This window comes from Pelophylax lessonae (genome assembly GCF_965119305.1).
Source record: "Pelophylax lessonae genome assembly, chromosome: 10".
NCBI lineage: Eukaryota > Metazoa > Chordata > Amphibia > Anura > Ranidae > Pelophylax > Pelophylax lessonae.
In genome coordinates, this window is record NC_138777.1 from 95,387,922 (window position 1) to 95,402,686 (window position 14,765).

Consider the following 14,765-nt stretch of genomic DNA (forward strand, 5'->3'; position numbering starts at 1 on the left):
ATGAGGGGCAGTGGAGTTCGGGTGGAAGTTGGAGATGGAGTGCTGAGGAGGCTGTTGGTGGCCCTTGTGGGTAACCCCCTAGTATGGGGGGGTGAACTCGGGCCTGGGGCTCGGGTGCTGGAGGGATCCTCTTACATCAAATGGAGGAGTCCTGTCCAGAGGCACGGGAGCAAGAATTAGAACAGCAGAAGCCATCGAGCACGTCCAGGAGGTCTCCAGGAGAAGTCAGCCGGGTGGGCTGGTGAGTGTACAGTCTGGGAGGACTATGGGATGTAGCCAGGAGGGCTAGTGAAAGGGGCTGCTGCTGCCAGGCAGGCTGGCAGAGCCTGAAGAGGTGCTGCTGGGACCAGTGACCACAGGTGGAAGTGCAGTGAAAGTGCTAGTGGTGTCACCCCATCATTCTTAAGTATAGGGGCCTGCGGTCCCTGCCTATAAAGGGCCTTTTCTAAAGACTTTTTCTAGGTGACACCACAGGGGATCTGCAAGCAAGATTGTGGAGTAGGAAGAAAAGAAGTGTACATAGACTGTGTATATAGTTGAAATGTCCCTGAAGAAGTTTGTTCCAGTCAGGTGGGCATCCCATAATCATCCCATCACCACTCAAATTTGATAACCCCTAAATGAAACACAAAAACAAAGTTGCTTGACGGTTTCCGGTCTCAAGTGTGCCTTCAGACATTTGGTGTGCCTGGCTGTGCAGGGTGGGGGATCCTATTCACAAGCGGCTCATACGGGGGATACATATCTGTACCTGTGTTTCTGAAGGGAGTGGGAGGTTATTATCTTATTGTGGTTTTTTTTAACTTATTACTGACAAAAGGGGGTTGCTGTAAAATAGAGCCTACAGAAAAATAGACTGTTGATATGCTCCATTAGAGTGTATGTGGAGAAAGAATCTGCAATCTTGAATATACAACTCTGACAGCACTCTGACCCTAAAACTGGAAAACCTCCATCCAGAACACTTTCAGGCTCTTTCAGTGCAGGAGACTCCTTCACAGTCCACAGAACTTATAAGCATGCTTCTGCAAAAAATGATGATTTCCAGAGTTCCATTTCACTGCCATTACATAGTTTATGCATCTATGTTAGTGTAGCAGAGACTCAGCCAGGGCAAAAAACTCTGTTGACGGCTGTGAACCTTACTAGACTAGACACAAAATGCTCTGAGTTGTAACGGTTTTAACATATGAGTTTGTGCTGAAGAATCATATTGGTCTAAATACCATTTCTGGGTAAGAAAACCTTACCTGCCATAACTTCCACTGAGACCAAGGTTGTGGCCTTCTCATTTGTTAAACTGTCGGTTGCAGACACCTGTTTTAAAGAAGGCATAGTGTTATGACAAATCAGGAGAATTCTTTGACAATTCACAAAGCAGCAGGGTATGGATACCTATTTTCAAAAAGTGATAGTTTTTTTTAGTTGAGTGCAATAAGATTTGATATCTAATAATAATTATAGTCACATTGCTTGCATTAAAGCTTTACAAATTGAGCAACAAACCAGCAACTCAACAAGAAAGGCAGGATTTTTTTGCAAGCATATTGAGATGTCTAAGCTGATTTCTTGAGCCCAATATAATTATCTGTTGTGGCCTCTAATATGTTTATGGTATTCCAAATTGTTAGCTATCAGAATAAGTGTTATCCTGTTCTTCTGTAAACTGCACCTTCTACCACTGGGGTTGATTTACTAAACTGGAGAGTGCAAAATCTGGTGCAGCTCCTCAGGATTTTTTTTATAGAAACCAATCAGCTTCCAGTTCTTTTTTTTGTCAAAGCTTAATTGAACAAGCTGAAGTTAAAAGCTGTTGCACAGCTGCACCAGATTTTTTACTCTCCAGTTTTAGTAAGGCCCCTTTCACACATACAGTCCGTTCAGTTCATCAGTTCAGTCACGTCAAATGTATCAGTTTTTCATCCGTTTTCATCAATTTTTCATCCGTTTTTCATCCGTTTTTCGTCAGTTGTCATCAGTTTTTCATCCGTTTTTCGTCAGTTGTTATCCGTTTTTCGTCAGTTGTTGTCCGTTTTTCATCCGTTGTCATCAGTTGACATCTGTTTTTCATCCGTTGTCATCCGTTTTTCGTCCGATCCGTTTTTTTGACGGATGAAAAATAGGGCATTCATCCGTTCAAAAAAACGGACATTGACGAAAGTGGATGAAAACGGATGTTAACTGATGATCATCAGTTGTCATCCGTTTTTACATAGAGATACATTGATGTCCGTTTTTCATCCGTCAACGGATGGATGAAAAACGGACAAACGGACAGCATGTGTGAAAGGGGCCTAAATCAACCCAACCGGGACCTTTTATGGAGGTATCTTCTAAAATTAAAACATTAATGATGATATATGGTGCCATCGTTATAGTGACATATTGTTTATAATTCTTACCCTATTTATTATACTTTTTAAACAGAAGTATTGTCATTGATAAAACATTTTAACCATAATATTGTCCAGAAAATGGAACTTTGTCAGAACTTACTTGTAATACATTAGTGCCTGGAGTAGGAATTACAGCATTGGTCATAATGTAGCCATCCCGGAGAATTCTAAAATCAGTGCTGTTATCTATCGTATAAACCAATGATGGATTCTGTTTCTGCAACAAAAAAAAAAGTGTGTTTTTTTTTTTTTTTTGTAAAGGTTATCAATGCATTTGTATACATGAAAATTGTCAACTGCTATCATTTTATATAGATGGCAATGAAATATATAATATTGGTGAACATTCACGAAAGTCTGCTTTATAACTGGGGCACCACGTGTTACTAAAATAACCTTTCTAGTGCAATATGCAAATAGATATCATTTTTCTAAAACTGGCAAAAAAAATCACACACAGTTTGCATGAAGGGTGGTGTCCAGTGCACTGTGAACACAACATCTGTGATTTCCTAATTAAGTGACTGCTCATCATTTTAAAGTAAATATTTCATAATGTGCTAGTATGTGATGCATACTAGCACACTATGTTATTGCCTTGCAGGGTATTTTTTTAGTGCTGTGGTTTACTGCCGCTTTAACACCATCTCTGAATGAATAGCAACAACCACACATAACAGACCTTATGAGTGAAATGTTATATATAATGACTGACATGTCTTCCGGGACAAGGGCCAAGGGGTTCAGTTTGTATCTTTTTTAACTCCGGTTCTTTTACATTTACTTTTAAAGTGAACCTGAACTAAAAAAAGGAAAATTTGCTATATTATAGAGAACATCTAGAAATGTTAAATGTGTCTAAACCTCCACATTAAAAATGCCTTTACATGGAATTCCTCCAAAAAAATAGCAGTGCACTTTTGTGCCTTGAGTCTCATAGCTGTTTATTTGAAGTATCATATCTAAAACACTAAGCCTCTTAAGATTTGAAGTGAGGTTTGGTGATGTCACTCTCTGTTATCATTGCTGAAGTGGAAGCTGTACCTGGGACCTGCAGTGCAAGGATCTCACAGCTTCTGCTTCATTATTTGGTGCTTCCACTACCTCCTGTGCTACTGCTTTAATATTCTTCTATCAAGCTTCAGACCAGCTCTGACATGGGGAAGCCTAGCCCTGCCTCTAACAAGTTGGCCACCTTCACACAGAAACACATGGGATTGATTTACTAAGGGGAAATAGACTGTTCACTTTGCAAAGGAATTTCCTCAGAGCTTAATGAATGAGGTGAAATTCTGATTTCCAACATCCAATTATGTGCAAGCTAAATTCTGTTTTTTTTTCCTTTTTTTTCTGGCATGTGATTAGGTACTTTTTGCAAAGTGAAATCTCACTACACTCACCAAACTCTGGGGATAACTCCATAATAAATGGCCTATTTGTCGTTACTAAATCAACCCCATAGTGTGCAAGAAGGCACCCTAAGTCAGTAATGGGGAATTGAGAAGATCAGCTACAGGTACTCTATTCAAGAACTATGCTCTCAAAGGAGTTTACAGTGAGCTATCCTAGCCCATTTATATAATAGTGGGGCGAGTTCGGGAGAAAGCCAATTGACCTAACTATATGATGGGACTAGGTGGAAACCAAAAAAACTAGTGAAAAACATGCAACCACAGTGAGAATGAAACCCAGGACCCAGAACTGCATGGGAAGAGTGCCAAAGCATAGAGTGAATTATTTATCCAATGCAAAACATGATAGGACATATATTACCTAATAAAACTGGTTAATTAGGCCAAATGTAAATAAACTTGTTTCTTTGTGCAATCTGCTTCTCTAAAAATGATCATCTATGTTACACTATATTTTTCTCTGTTCCAACTAGAAGTTGTAATCTGAGTTACTTACATCTGGGAAGTCATCATCAGCTGCAAACACTACAAGTGGTCTAATTGGGTCATTAAAATCCAAAACAAAAGCTCCAATTGCAGAATCTGGAGGGATCATTCCATAGTAAATAGACTTTTCAAAAGTTGGTGGGAAGTTGTTTTTTTCTTTTACTTCAATTATAACGGAGGTTGTAGAATATTTTGTTTGATCATCAGTTTGGAAAGCCTAGGGAGAGAAGAAACAATTTTAGTCGATGAAGGATGATGCATCACAACAATCTTCTTACTATGAAGCTAACTTCCTTTCTCCTATATGCCCAGTTGGATGCATTGGGGAAGGGGGGGGATTTGCTTTAACTAGAGAGTGCAAAATCTGGTGTAGCTCTGCATAGAAATCATTAAGCTTTCAGGTTTTATTGTCAAAACTTAATTGAACAAGCTGATGTTAGAAGCTGATTGGCTACCGAGCACAACTGCACCAGATTCTGAGTGCTCCAGTTTTATTAAATCTCATTCATTGTGAAGCGTTGGGTTATATGTACTAAGATTAATGCAAACCTGTGCTTTGCACATTCAGATCTATGCGCTGCAGTGGATTATTTAGCTGGTGTAATCTAGCACCTTCACACACATTATTGTGTGTTTATGCGCAACAAAACAGCCCATTCATTTGAAAAGATTGCCAATGTACCACAAAACCTGAAAATCAGACATGCACCATTTTGTTGTGGTGTGCTTCAAAGTCAGTGTGTACATTGTTATTGTGCACTGGTATGCCATTCTAAATTATTGGCACTGCAATGCACTGCACCATGGTACATGTGTTAACACTACACATAAATCTGAATGAGCTTCAAAACTGTTTATTTTTTTGTTTTATTTTTTATGGGTCTTAATAAATTGGCTAATTTGCAGAAACCCATATTACTTACCCATTTTATGGATATAACAAAAGGAATGCTTATGAACTACTAAGAAATGGCACCTGTATCCTTGCCCTCTGCTCTAACTGTATATCTAGAAGGTTTTAATCTGGCTCCAGTTATCAGTAGTTTGTACCTTCCAAGGCTCCGGTTATCAATACGTACCATAACCTGCAATACAAAACTTCCCAAGGCATTCACTGCTTTGTTCATTGTTATATTTCCAGATGTGCTGTGCACATTAAACACATTGTCATTGTTTCCTAAAGGACAAAGGGAAGGAAGGTCTGTTATATTTGATATGCAAACAAGATTGAAGGTTAATATTTCATAATTTGTGTACTATTAAAGCCCAACTCCAACCAAAATGTTGTATTTTGTTTTGGATAGTGCAGAAGAATTATAGCCCCAGACAGTTTTTTGCTGAGAAATTTCCCATCACTTGCTGTCAGGATAAGAAATTTCTCAGCGCAACTGACAGTGTCAGTCATCCCCCTCCCCTTTCTTTTTCTGGTGTCAAAGAGACAAGGAAAGTGAAGGAAACGCTATCCAATGGGATCACAGATATAAATAAAACTTTACAGAAAACTGAAAAAAAAATGTCTGGAGTTGGGCTTTAAATGTAAAATGATGGCTATAATATAAAAAAACAGCTAATACTGGCTATAGAAATATCATTTTAACCACTTGCCGACCGCCGCACGACTATCTACGTCGGGGGTCAGCCCCTCACAGGCAAACTAACGTAGGGCTACGTTGCTTGCTTGTGAGGGTCTAGGGAGCGAGCGCGCGCCGCCGGAGGCGCGCTCCCGCTCCCGCATGGTCACGGACCCCCCCGCGCGTGTGACCAGCGGACCCGATGTCCGCCGGCCACTCGGCGATCGGCAGGGGAGAGGGAGAATGTCAGGCAGCTTGTGTAAACAAGCCACCTGTCATTCTCCTCGCTGTAAAGACACTGATCACATGGATCTACTATGTAGATCCGTTGATCAGTGTCCTTACAGCTCAAGCCACAGCCAATCACAGTAGAAATCACGCCCCTAGGGACACACACAGCCCCTCCCTCCCAAATAAAGTTAACCCCTTCACTACCAGTGTATTTTTACAGTAACAGTGCATATATATAGCACTGATTACTGTAGAAATGTCACTGGTAACCCCAAAAGTGTCAAAAATGTCAGTCAAGGGTCCGATCTGTCCGCCGCAATGTCGCAGTACCGCAAAAAAAAATCGCAGATCGCCGCCATTACGCGTTAAAAAAAAAAACAACAAAAATGACAAAAATCTTTCCCTTTGTTAGTAAACGCGATAACTTTTGCGCAAACCAATCAAAATACGCTTTTTGCGATTTTTTTTACCAAACATAGGTAGCATAAAACAAATTGGCCGAAAATGTTAAAAAATTTTGATTTTTACATTTTTTTGGGGGGGAATTTCATATAAAAAAATGTGAAAAATATTGCTATTTTTGCAAAATTGACGCTCTTTTTTTGTTTATAGCGCGTGATCAAAAAATCGCACAGGTGATCAAATACCACCAAAAGAAAGCTCTGTTTGTGGGAAAAAAAGGACGCCAAATTTGTTTAGGTACATCGTCGCACCACCGCGCAATTGTCCGTTAAAGTCACGCAGTGCCGAATCGCAAAATACCCCCTGGTCGGAATGGGGGTAAAGTGGTTAAGTTTGAAAACTGCTAATAATGTTGTCTTTATGAAGAACTCTAGTTTCTTACCCAGGAAGTCTTAAAACTTCTACCAAGACACTGAAACTATGAACTTTTTCAATGCCTTATTTATATATTGTACCTTGTATTTTAGGGTTATAGGCCCTTTATTGTACAAACCCAAATCCAAAAAAGTTGGGACACTGTACAAATTGGGAAAAAAAAACAGAATGCAATGATGTGGAAGTTTCAAATTCCAATATTTTATTCAGAATACAACATAGATGACATTAAATGTTTAAACTGAGAAAATGTATCATTTTAACGGAAAAATATGTTGATTTTAAATTTCATGGCATCAACACATCTCAAAAAAGTTGGGACAAGGCCATGTTTACCACTGTGTGGCATACCCTCTTCTTTTTATAACAGTCTGCAAACATCTGGGGACTGAGGAGACAAGTTGCTCAAGTTTAGGAATAGGAATGTTGTCCCATTCTTGTCTAATACAGGCTTTTAGTTGCTCAACTGTCTTAGGTCTTAATTCTCGCATCTTCCTCTTTATGATGCACCAAATGTTTTCTATGGGTGAAATATCTGGACTGCAGGCTGGCCATTTCAGTACCCGGATCCTTCTTCAATGCAGCCATGATGTGGTAATTGATACAGTATGTAGTCTGGCATTGTCATGTTGGAAAATGCAAGGTCTTCCCTGAAAGAGACGACGTCTGGATGGGAGCATATGTTGTTCTAGAAATTAGATATACCTTTCAGCATTGATGGTGCCTTTCCAGATGTGTAAGCTGCCCATGCCACACGCACTCATGCAACCCCATACCATCAGAGATGCAGGCTTTTGAACTGAGCGCTGATAACAACTTGGGTTGTCCTTGGCCTCTTTAGTCCGGATGACAGGGCGTCCCAGTTTTCCAAAAAGAACTTTAAATTTTGATTTGTCTGACCACAGAACAGTTTTCCACTTTGCCACAGTCCATTTTAAATGAGCCTTGGCCCAGAGAAAACGCCTGCGCTTCTGGACCATGTTTAGATATGGCTTATTTTTTTGGCCTATAGAGTTTTAGTTGGCAACAGCGAATGGCACGGTGGATTGTGTTCACCGACAATGTTTTCTGGAAGTATTCCTGAGCCCATGTTGTGATTTTCATTACAGTAGCATTCCTGTATGTGATGCAATGCAGTCTAAGGGCCCGGAGATCACGGGCATCCAGTATGGTTTTCTGGCCTTGACCCTTACGCACAGAGATTGTTCCAGATTCTCTGAAACTTTGGATGATATTATGCACTGTAGATGATGATAACTTCAAACTCTTTGCAATTTTTCTCTGAGAAGAAACTCCTTTCTGATATTGCTCCACTATTTTTCGCCGCAGCATTGGGGGAATTGGTGATCTTCCGCCCATCTTGAATTCTGAGAGACACTGCCACTCTGAGAGGCTCTTTTTATACCCAATCATGTTGCCAATTGACCTAATAAGTTTCAAATTGTTCCTCCAGCTGATCCTTATATGTGCATTTAACTTTCCCGGCCTCCTATTGCTACCTGTCCCAACTTTTTTGGAATGTGTAGCTTTCATGAAATCCAAAATGAGCCAATATTTAGCATGACATTTCAAAATGTCTTACTTTCAACATTTTATATGTTATCTGTATTATATTGTGAATAAAATATAAGTTTATGAGATTTGTAAATGAGTCCATTCCTTTTTTACTCACAATTTGTACAGTGTCCCAACTTTTTTGGAATTGGGTTTGTACAATAGAGCAACCTCTCTCAACTGGGGTCCTGTGGCACCCTGGGGTGCTGTCCAAGTTTGTCAGGGGTGCCACAGCATCCTGGTTGAAGGTCTATAATCGAGCTCCCACCATTGTGCTGAACTGTACATCGGCACAGCGGGAGCTCGATCGGAACAGTGACATGCAGGGCACTGGAAGCGGTAAGCGTCACCCTGACCACTTTAGCTTACAGTGCAGTACCTTCCTTACCTTGATATTGTGTGTGGTCATATAACAGTGCTTGTAAAACAATGTTACAAAAAATTAATTAAATGTCAATAAACGTGCCATAACATTACAATACACCTATAGTTGGTAAAGGTAAGCAAAATATGTTGATAGGATCTCCTAGGCTTGTGTCATTCTGTCAAGCATGATGCAAGCAAGAATTTGTCAGAAACAGGATTGCTAAAACATGCTGAGAGAACACACGTTCACTTTCTATGCATTACTTCTTTGTTTAATTCAGGTGCAAAGCCTAGCTCACTCACTGCCAAAAATGCTTTAGGGAGGAGACAACACATGCAAGGAGGTGAGTGTTTCACCTCTCTGCTGTATCTTCTTCAGCAATCTCATGTGACATTATCCATAGGGCACTCTTACACAGGCTTTGAAAATATGCAGTTGAGTCATTTTTTTATCGCTTCCCAGCCACCCATTTTAATGCCAAATTGTTTAACCACTTCAATACAGGGCACTTTCACCCCCATCGTGCCCAGACCAATTTTCAGCTTTCAGCTGTCACACTTTGAATGATGATAACTCAGTCATGCAATGCTGTACCCAATCAAATTTTTGGTCTTTTTTTTAATCTTTTTTTTTTTTCCACACAAATAGAGCTTTCTTTTGGTGTTTTTTTTTTGCGATATAAGTGAAAAAAGAGCAAAAATTTTGAAAAAAAAACCAAACATTTTGTTTTCGTTTTTATTATAACATTTTGCAAACAAGTAATTTTTTCCATATATTTGTGCCAACATTTATACTGCTACATATCTTTGATAAAAAAAAAAAAACAAATTAGTGGATATTATTTAGTCTGTGGGAAAGTTATAGAGTCTACAAGCTATAGTGCCAATCATTAAAAATTGATCACACCTAATCAAACCTGAAGTACCGATCTCATTTCTTGAGGCCCTGAAATGTCAGGACAGTGCAAATACCCCCCAAATAACCACTGTGTGGAAAGTAGACATTCCAGGGTATTTAGAAAGAGGCATTGTGAGTTTTTTGAAGTTGTAATTTTTTCCCACAATTCTTGGGAAAATGAAGAAATACATTTTTTTTTACACAAAATTGCCATAATAACAAGTTATTTCTCACACACAGCATATGCATACTTGCAATTACACCCCAAAATACATTCTGCTACTCCTCCTGAGTATGGCGATACCACATGTGTGAAATTTTTACACTGCCTGTACACATACAGAGACCCAACATGCAAGGAGTACCGTCAGGGGTTCTAGGAGCATAAATTACACATATAATTTGCTAACGACCTATCACACTTCTGAAGGCCCTGGAGCACCAGGACAATGGAATTACCCACAAAATGACCCCATTTTGGAAAGAAAACACCCCAACAAATATTCTATGAGGCAAAATGAGTCTTTTGAACATGTCATTTTTTTCCACAAGTTTTCTGGAAAATGTGTAAAGAAAATGAGAAAATATTTTTTTTTACACAATGTTGTCAATTTATAAGATATTTCTAACACATGGCATGTACATAGCAAAAATTACACCCCAAAATACATTCTACTACTCCTCCTGAGTATGGTGATACCACATGTGTGAGACTTTTACATAGCCTGGCCACATACAGAGGCCCACCATCCAAGTAGCACCTTCAGGCGTTCTAGGAGCAAAAATTACACATCTAATTTCATTACAACTTATCACACTTTTGAAGACCCTGGAGCACCAGGACAATGGAAACACCCACAAAATGACCCAATTTTGGAAAGCAAACACCCCAATGTATAATCTATGAGGCATGGGCTGCAGATAGGTACTCGGGTACTCTGATGGGCTGCAGAGAGGTACTCGGGCACTCTGGGCTGGAGACAGGTACTCGGGCACTCTGGGCTGGAGACAGGTACTCGGGTACTCTGGGCTGGAGACAGGTACTCGGGTACTCTGGGCTGCAGATAGGTACTAGGGTACTCTGATGGGCTTATAAAGAGGTACTCGGGTACTATGATGGGCTGCAGAGAGGTATTCAGGTACTCTGATGGGCTGGAGACAGGTACTCGGGTACTTTGATGGGCTGGAGATAGGTACTCGGGTACTCTATTGGGCTGCAGATAGGTACTCAGGTACCCTAATGTGCTGGAGACAGGTACTCAGGTACTTTGATGGGCTGCAGATAGGTACTCAGGTACTCTGAAGGACTGCATACAGGTACTCAGGTACTCTGATGACAGGTACTCGGGTACTCTGATGGGCTGATGACATGTACTCGGGTACTCTGATGACAGGTACTCGGGTACTACGTTGACAGGTACTCGGGTACTCTGATGGGTTGGTGACAGATACTCGGGTACTCTGAGTGGTTGTGGCAGGTGCTCAGGTACTTTAATGGGCTGGTGACAGGTACTTTGATGGACTGGTGACAGGTTCTCTTTATTGCTGGGCAATCAGTGTGTTTTATTGTGCACTGTAGGCGGTAACCAGCTGTTGCTGCAATCTCCTCCTCACACAGGATACAGAAGTGGTTAAAGGACTACTTTACCAAAAATTGTCTATGCAGATAAAGGGTGTCTGTAGATAAAAACATACTGTTCAGCGTTGACGAAAATTGAATAATGCCCTTGTTATAGGTGTAGACCATTTATGTCTCTCCTGAAGCCTGACTGTAATACTCACAGGACACTGCTAGGACATTGAGGCCTAGTCATAACTGCTCACCTTCTTTATCACAGGAGTGAGCTCTCAAATGCTGAGAGTAGAGAAAGAGTATACTGCATCAGAGTAGAGAAAGAGCATGTGAGGGAGTTTGAAACAGAGAAAAATCTCACTCCTGTGATGGTGGAGCTGAGCAGTAATGACTAGGCCTTACCTGGCAATGTCCTGGTAGTATTCAAGTCAGGCTTTGGGAGGTATGTAAATGGCCTACACCTATAGCAAGGACATTATTCAACTTCAGTAAGAACTGCACGGTTTGTTTTTATCTACAAACACCCTTTACCTGCAAAGGCAGTTTTTTTTGTAAAGGTGAACTATCCCTTTAAATAGGGAATGGATGGAAGTATGGTACAGTATTAGAGTTGCTTTGTTTTGTGGCAAGGTAAAAATATCACTGCTTGCAGAGTTCAGCAGACTTTGGCGCTTTGCAATTGCCTCCATTCACTTTTATTAAAACAAGCTCCTAGCACACCTCAAACACACTGCAAAGGTGCCTATGAACAGTTGTAAAATAAAAATGAAAGAAAACAACTCACAGGGCATTTCAGGGATGTCAGCTGATGTGACTTGAACATCTGTGCAATGTGTTTGAAACGCTCAATAAAGCTATAAGTGTGCCAATGGATGTTACAGAGGACATTTAGCAGGTGGTGTGGAGGTGCCTCGCTAAATCCCTTCAACCCTGCCCCAGTACACTGCAACCATGTGCATTGGAAGTGGTTGCAGGGTGTGCAGTGGGAGTGGTTGCAGGGTGTGCAGTGGAAGTGGTTAAAGGGTGTGCAGTGGGAGTGGTTGCAGGGTGTGCAGTGGGAGTGGTTACAGGGTATGCAGCAGGAGTGGTTACAGGGTGAGCAGCAGGAGTGGTTGTAGGGTGTGCAGTGGGAGTGGTTGCAGGGTGTGTAGTGGGAGTGGTTGTAGGGTGTGCAGTGGAAGTGGTTGCAGGGTGTGCAGTGGGAGTGGTTGTAGGGTGTGCAGTGGGAGTGATTGCAGGGTGTGCAGTGGGAGTGGTTGTAGGGAGTGCAGTGGGAGTGGTTGTAGGGTGTGCAGTGGGAGTGGTTGCAGGGTGTGCAGTGGGAGTGGTTGTAGGGTGTGCAGTCGAAGTGGTTGTAGGGTGTGCAGTGGAAGTGGTTGCAGGGTGTGCAGTGGACGTGGTTGCAGGGTGCCCCTATTCAGTTGACAATTGGGAAAATCTTTGCCATTCAGCAATGTGTAAAAGCTAAGTGGAAAAGATAAGGGGCATCCGGCATTTAGTTCTGGTTTAGATACTGAGAGACAGAAAAACTGCTGAATAAATGGAAGGTCAATTATTAATCTATTTTGGGGCAGTCATAGAAGATAAACATTAGACATTTTGTGCTTACCACTGAGGATGCTATATTCAACCGGAGCACCAATGCTCCAGTCCCCATCCACCGCATATAAAGGTCCTGGCAATAGGGTCAGAGGTCCTGTCTAAAATAAATATAGAACACAATTACTTGCACTAACGCTAGCTACAGCTTTTAATTTCACCAACACTATAGTAATAGAGAGCACTACTTGTATGTTCCTATAAAACCCCATAATAAATGGACTACAAGTGTAAGGGAGAATATGTTTTTGACAACCAAAGAAAGATGTAGCAGTCCTGTCACTGCAGGTTGCCATCCCACAAACTGTGTAAAAGGGAGCTACATTTTCTGTAATAGCCTCTAAAAAATATATAAATAAGCCCCAAATCACTGCACAACAAACATTTCAATCTTAAGACCTACCACCTAAGAGTAGCTACAGTACTCAATAGTGATTCATACCTAACTCACAAATCAATAAGTAATGTACAGTGCTCCTAAATACACAAACCCTACATCCAAACAAATGAATTAGTACAACCCACTATGTAAAATAAAGTGATAAACATGTGAACAAACAATATAATACTATTAATATTGACCACACATATACATAAATTATGCTAGAGCACCCATGTGTGATAGATCACTAATGGTGCATTATTAATGAACTGATCCTAGCTCCATCCTCTGATGAAGTCCTAAGGATGTAAAGCGTAAGGCAGAGCCACAAGTGTGCGGTCATCATGTTAGCAGCTTTCCCAGGAGTTTGAGGATGCAGGATTTATTTGTATTAACCACAAAGACAGAAGAATATGTAGTGGGGTTGATTTAATAAAACTGGAGAGTGCAAAATCTGGTGCAGCTCACTATGGTAGCCAACTTCAGCTTGTTCAAATAAGCTTTGACAAAAAAACACATGGAAGCTGATTGGTTTCTGTGCAGAGCTTCACCAGATTTTGCACTCTCCAGTTTAGTAAAACCCCAAAGTGTTCCTAATCTTTAATTGTAATACACTTGTGTTTTATGGAAAGCAAGATGATGTGTCTTTGTTTTATGGAACTGTGCTGGAACTGAAGGAGTAACCCTTGCAAGGCTGGTATGACAGTTGTAAGAGATGCGTATGGAGCAAACCTTGAAGTGGTAGTAAAGTTAAAGTGAAACTTCAATCTCTCACTCAACATTGGTCATTTTTAATCCTTATGCTGCTAGCATTAATAAATAGATAGGAAGGTATATCAAACTTACTTGTTTTAAACTTTTTGTTTACATTGTGATGTCATACATCTCCAGAGTCATCAGTAGGGGAGGAGATGAGAAGGGTTTTCTTAGCTAAGCATGACCATAAATGCTAGGGGGTGTATTTCAAAGTGATTTCTGAACAAAATAAAGCATGGAGTCATGGATGGATGGGTAAATTTGCTTTGAATATTAAAAATTAACGTAATAGCGCTTTTAGTTTGTGGTGCTCAGATGCAGTGTAGTTCCACATTAAGGATTACGAAATCCACTGACAGGTAGGGTTTTTATAACAGAAGAGACCCTAGAGGTCTCTTCTGTCATTAATTTGATCTAAGCCACACATGCGCAGCTCAGACCACATTTATGGCCTAATCTATGTGCCGTGGAGAAGTGAGTCCCATGTGCATGCACGGGAGTGACGTCACCTTTCACCCGCTATTTATGTGGCCAAAGATACAAAACCCAGAAGGAAGATGGAAGCATCGGGGACCAGGGAGAGTCGTGACAGCATGGGGCCGGAAGGCTCTGTTTGTAGGTATGTCTGTCATAATGTATTATTACACAAAGCATACTAGTACATTATGACATAAAGTGCTGGTAAACCACATAAATATAAACAA

At 40.7% G+C, this 14,765-nt stretch overlaps 1 protein-coding gene across 1 annotated transcript in view; it reads right to left on the reverse strand.

Moving 5' to 3' along the window:
• CDHR5 (cadherin related family member 5) overlaps positions 1-14,765 on the reverse strand; it is a 159,372-nt gene that overhangs the window by 19,615 nt on the left and 124,992 nt on the right. The window contains exons 8-12 of the mRNA XM_082270999.1: positions 12,934-13,024; positions 5,374-5,471; positions 4,305-4,511; positions 2,497-2,613; positions 1,251-1,317 (exon numbers count right to left, since the gene is read on the reverse strand). Of these exons, the coding sequence (XP_082127125.1) occupies positions 1,251-1,317; positions 2,497-2,613; positions 4,305-4,511; positions 5,374-5,471; positions 12,934-13,024 (580 nt within the window). The remainder of the gene's footprint in view (positions 1-1,250; positions 1,318-2,496; positions 2,614-4,304; positions 4,512-5,373; positions 5,472-12,933; positions 13,025-14,765) is intronic.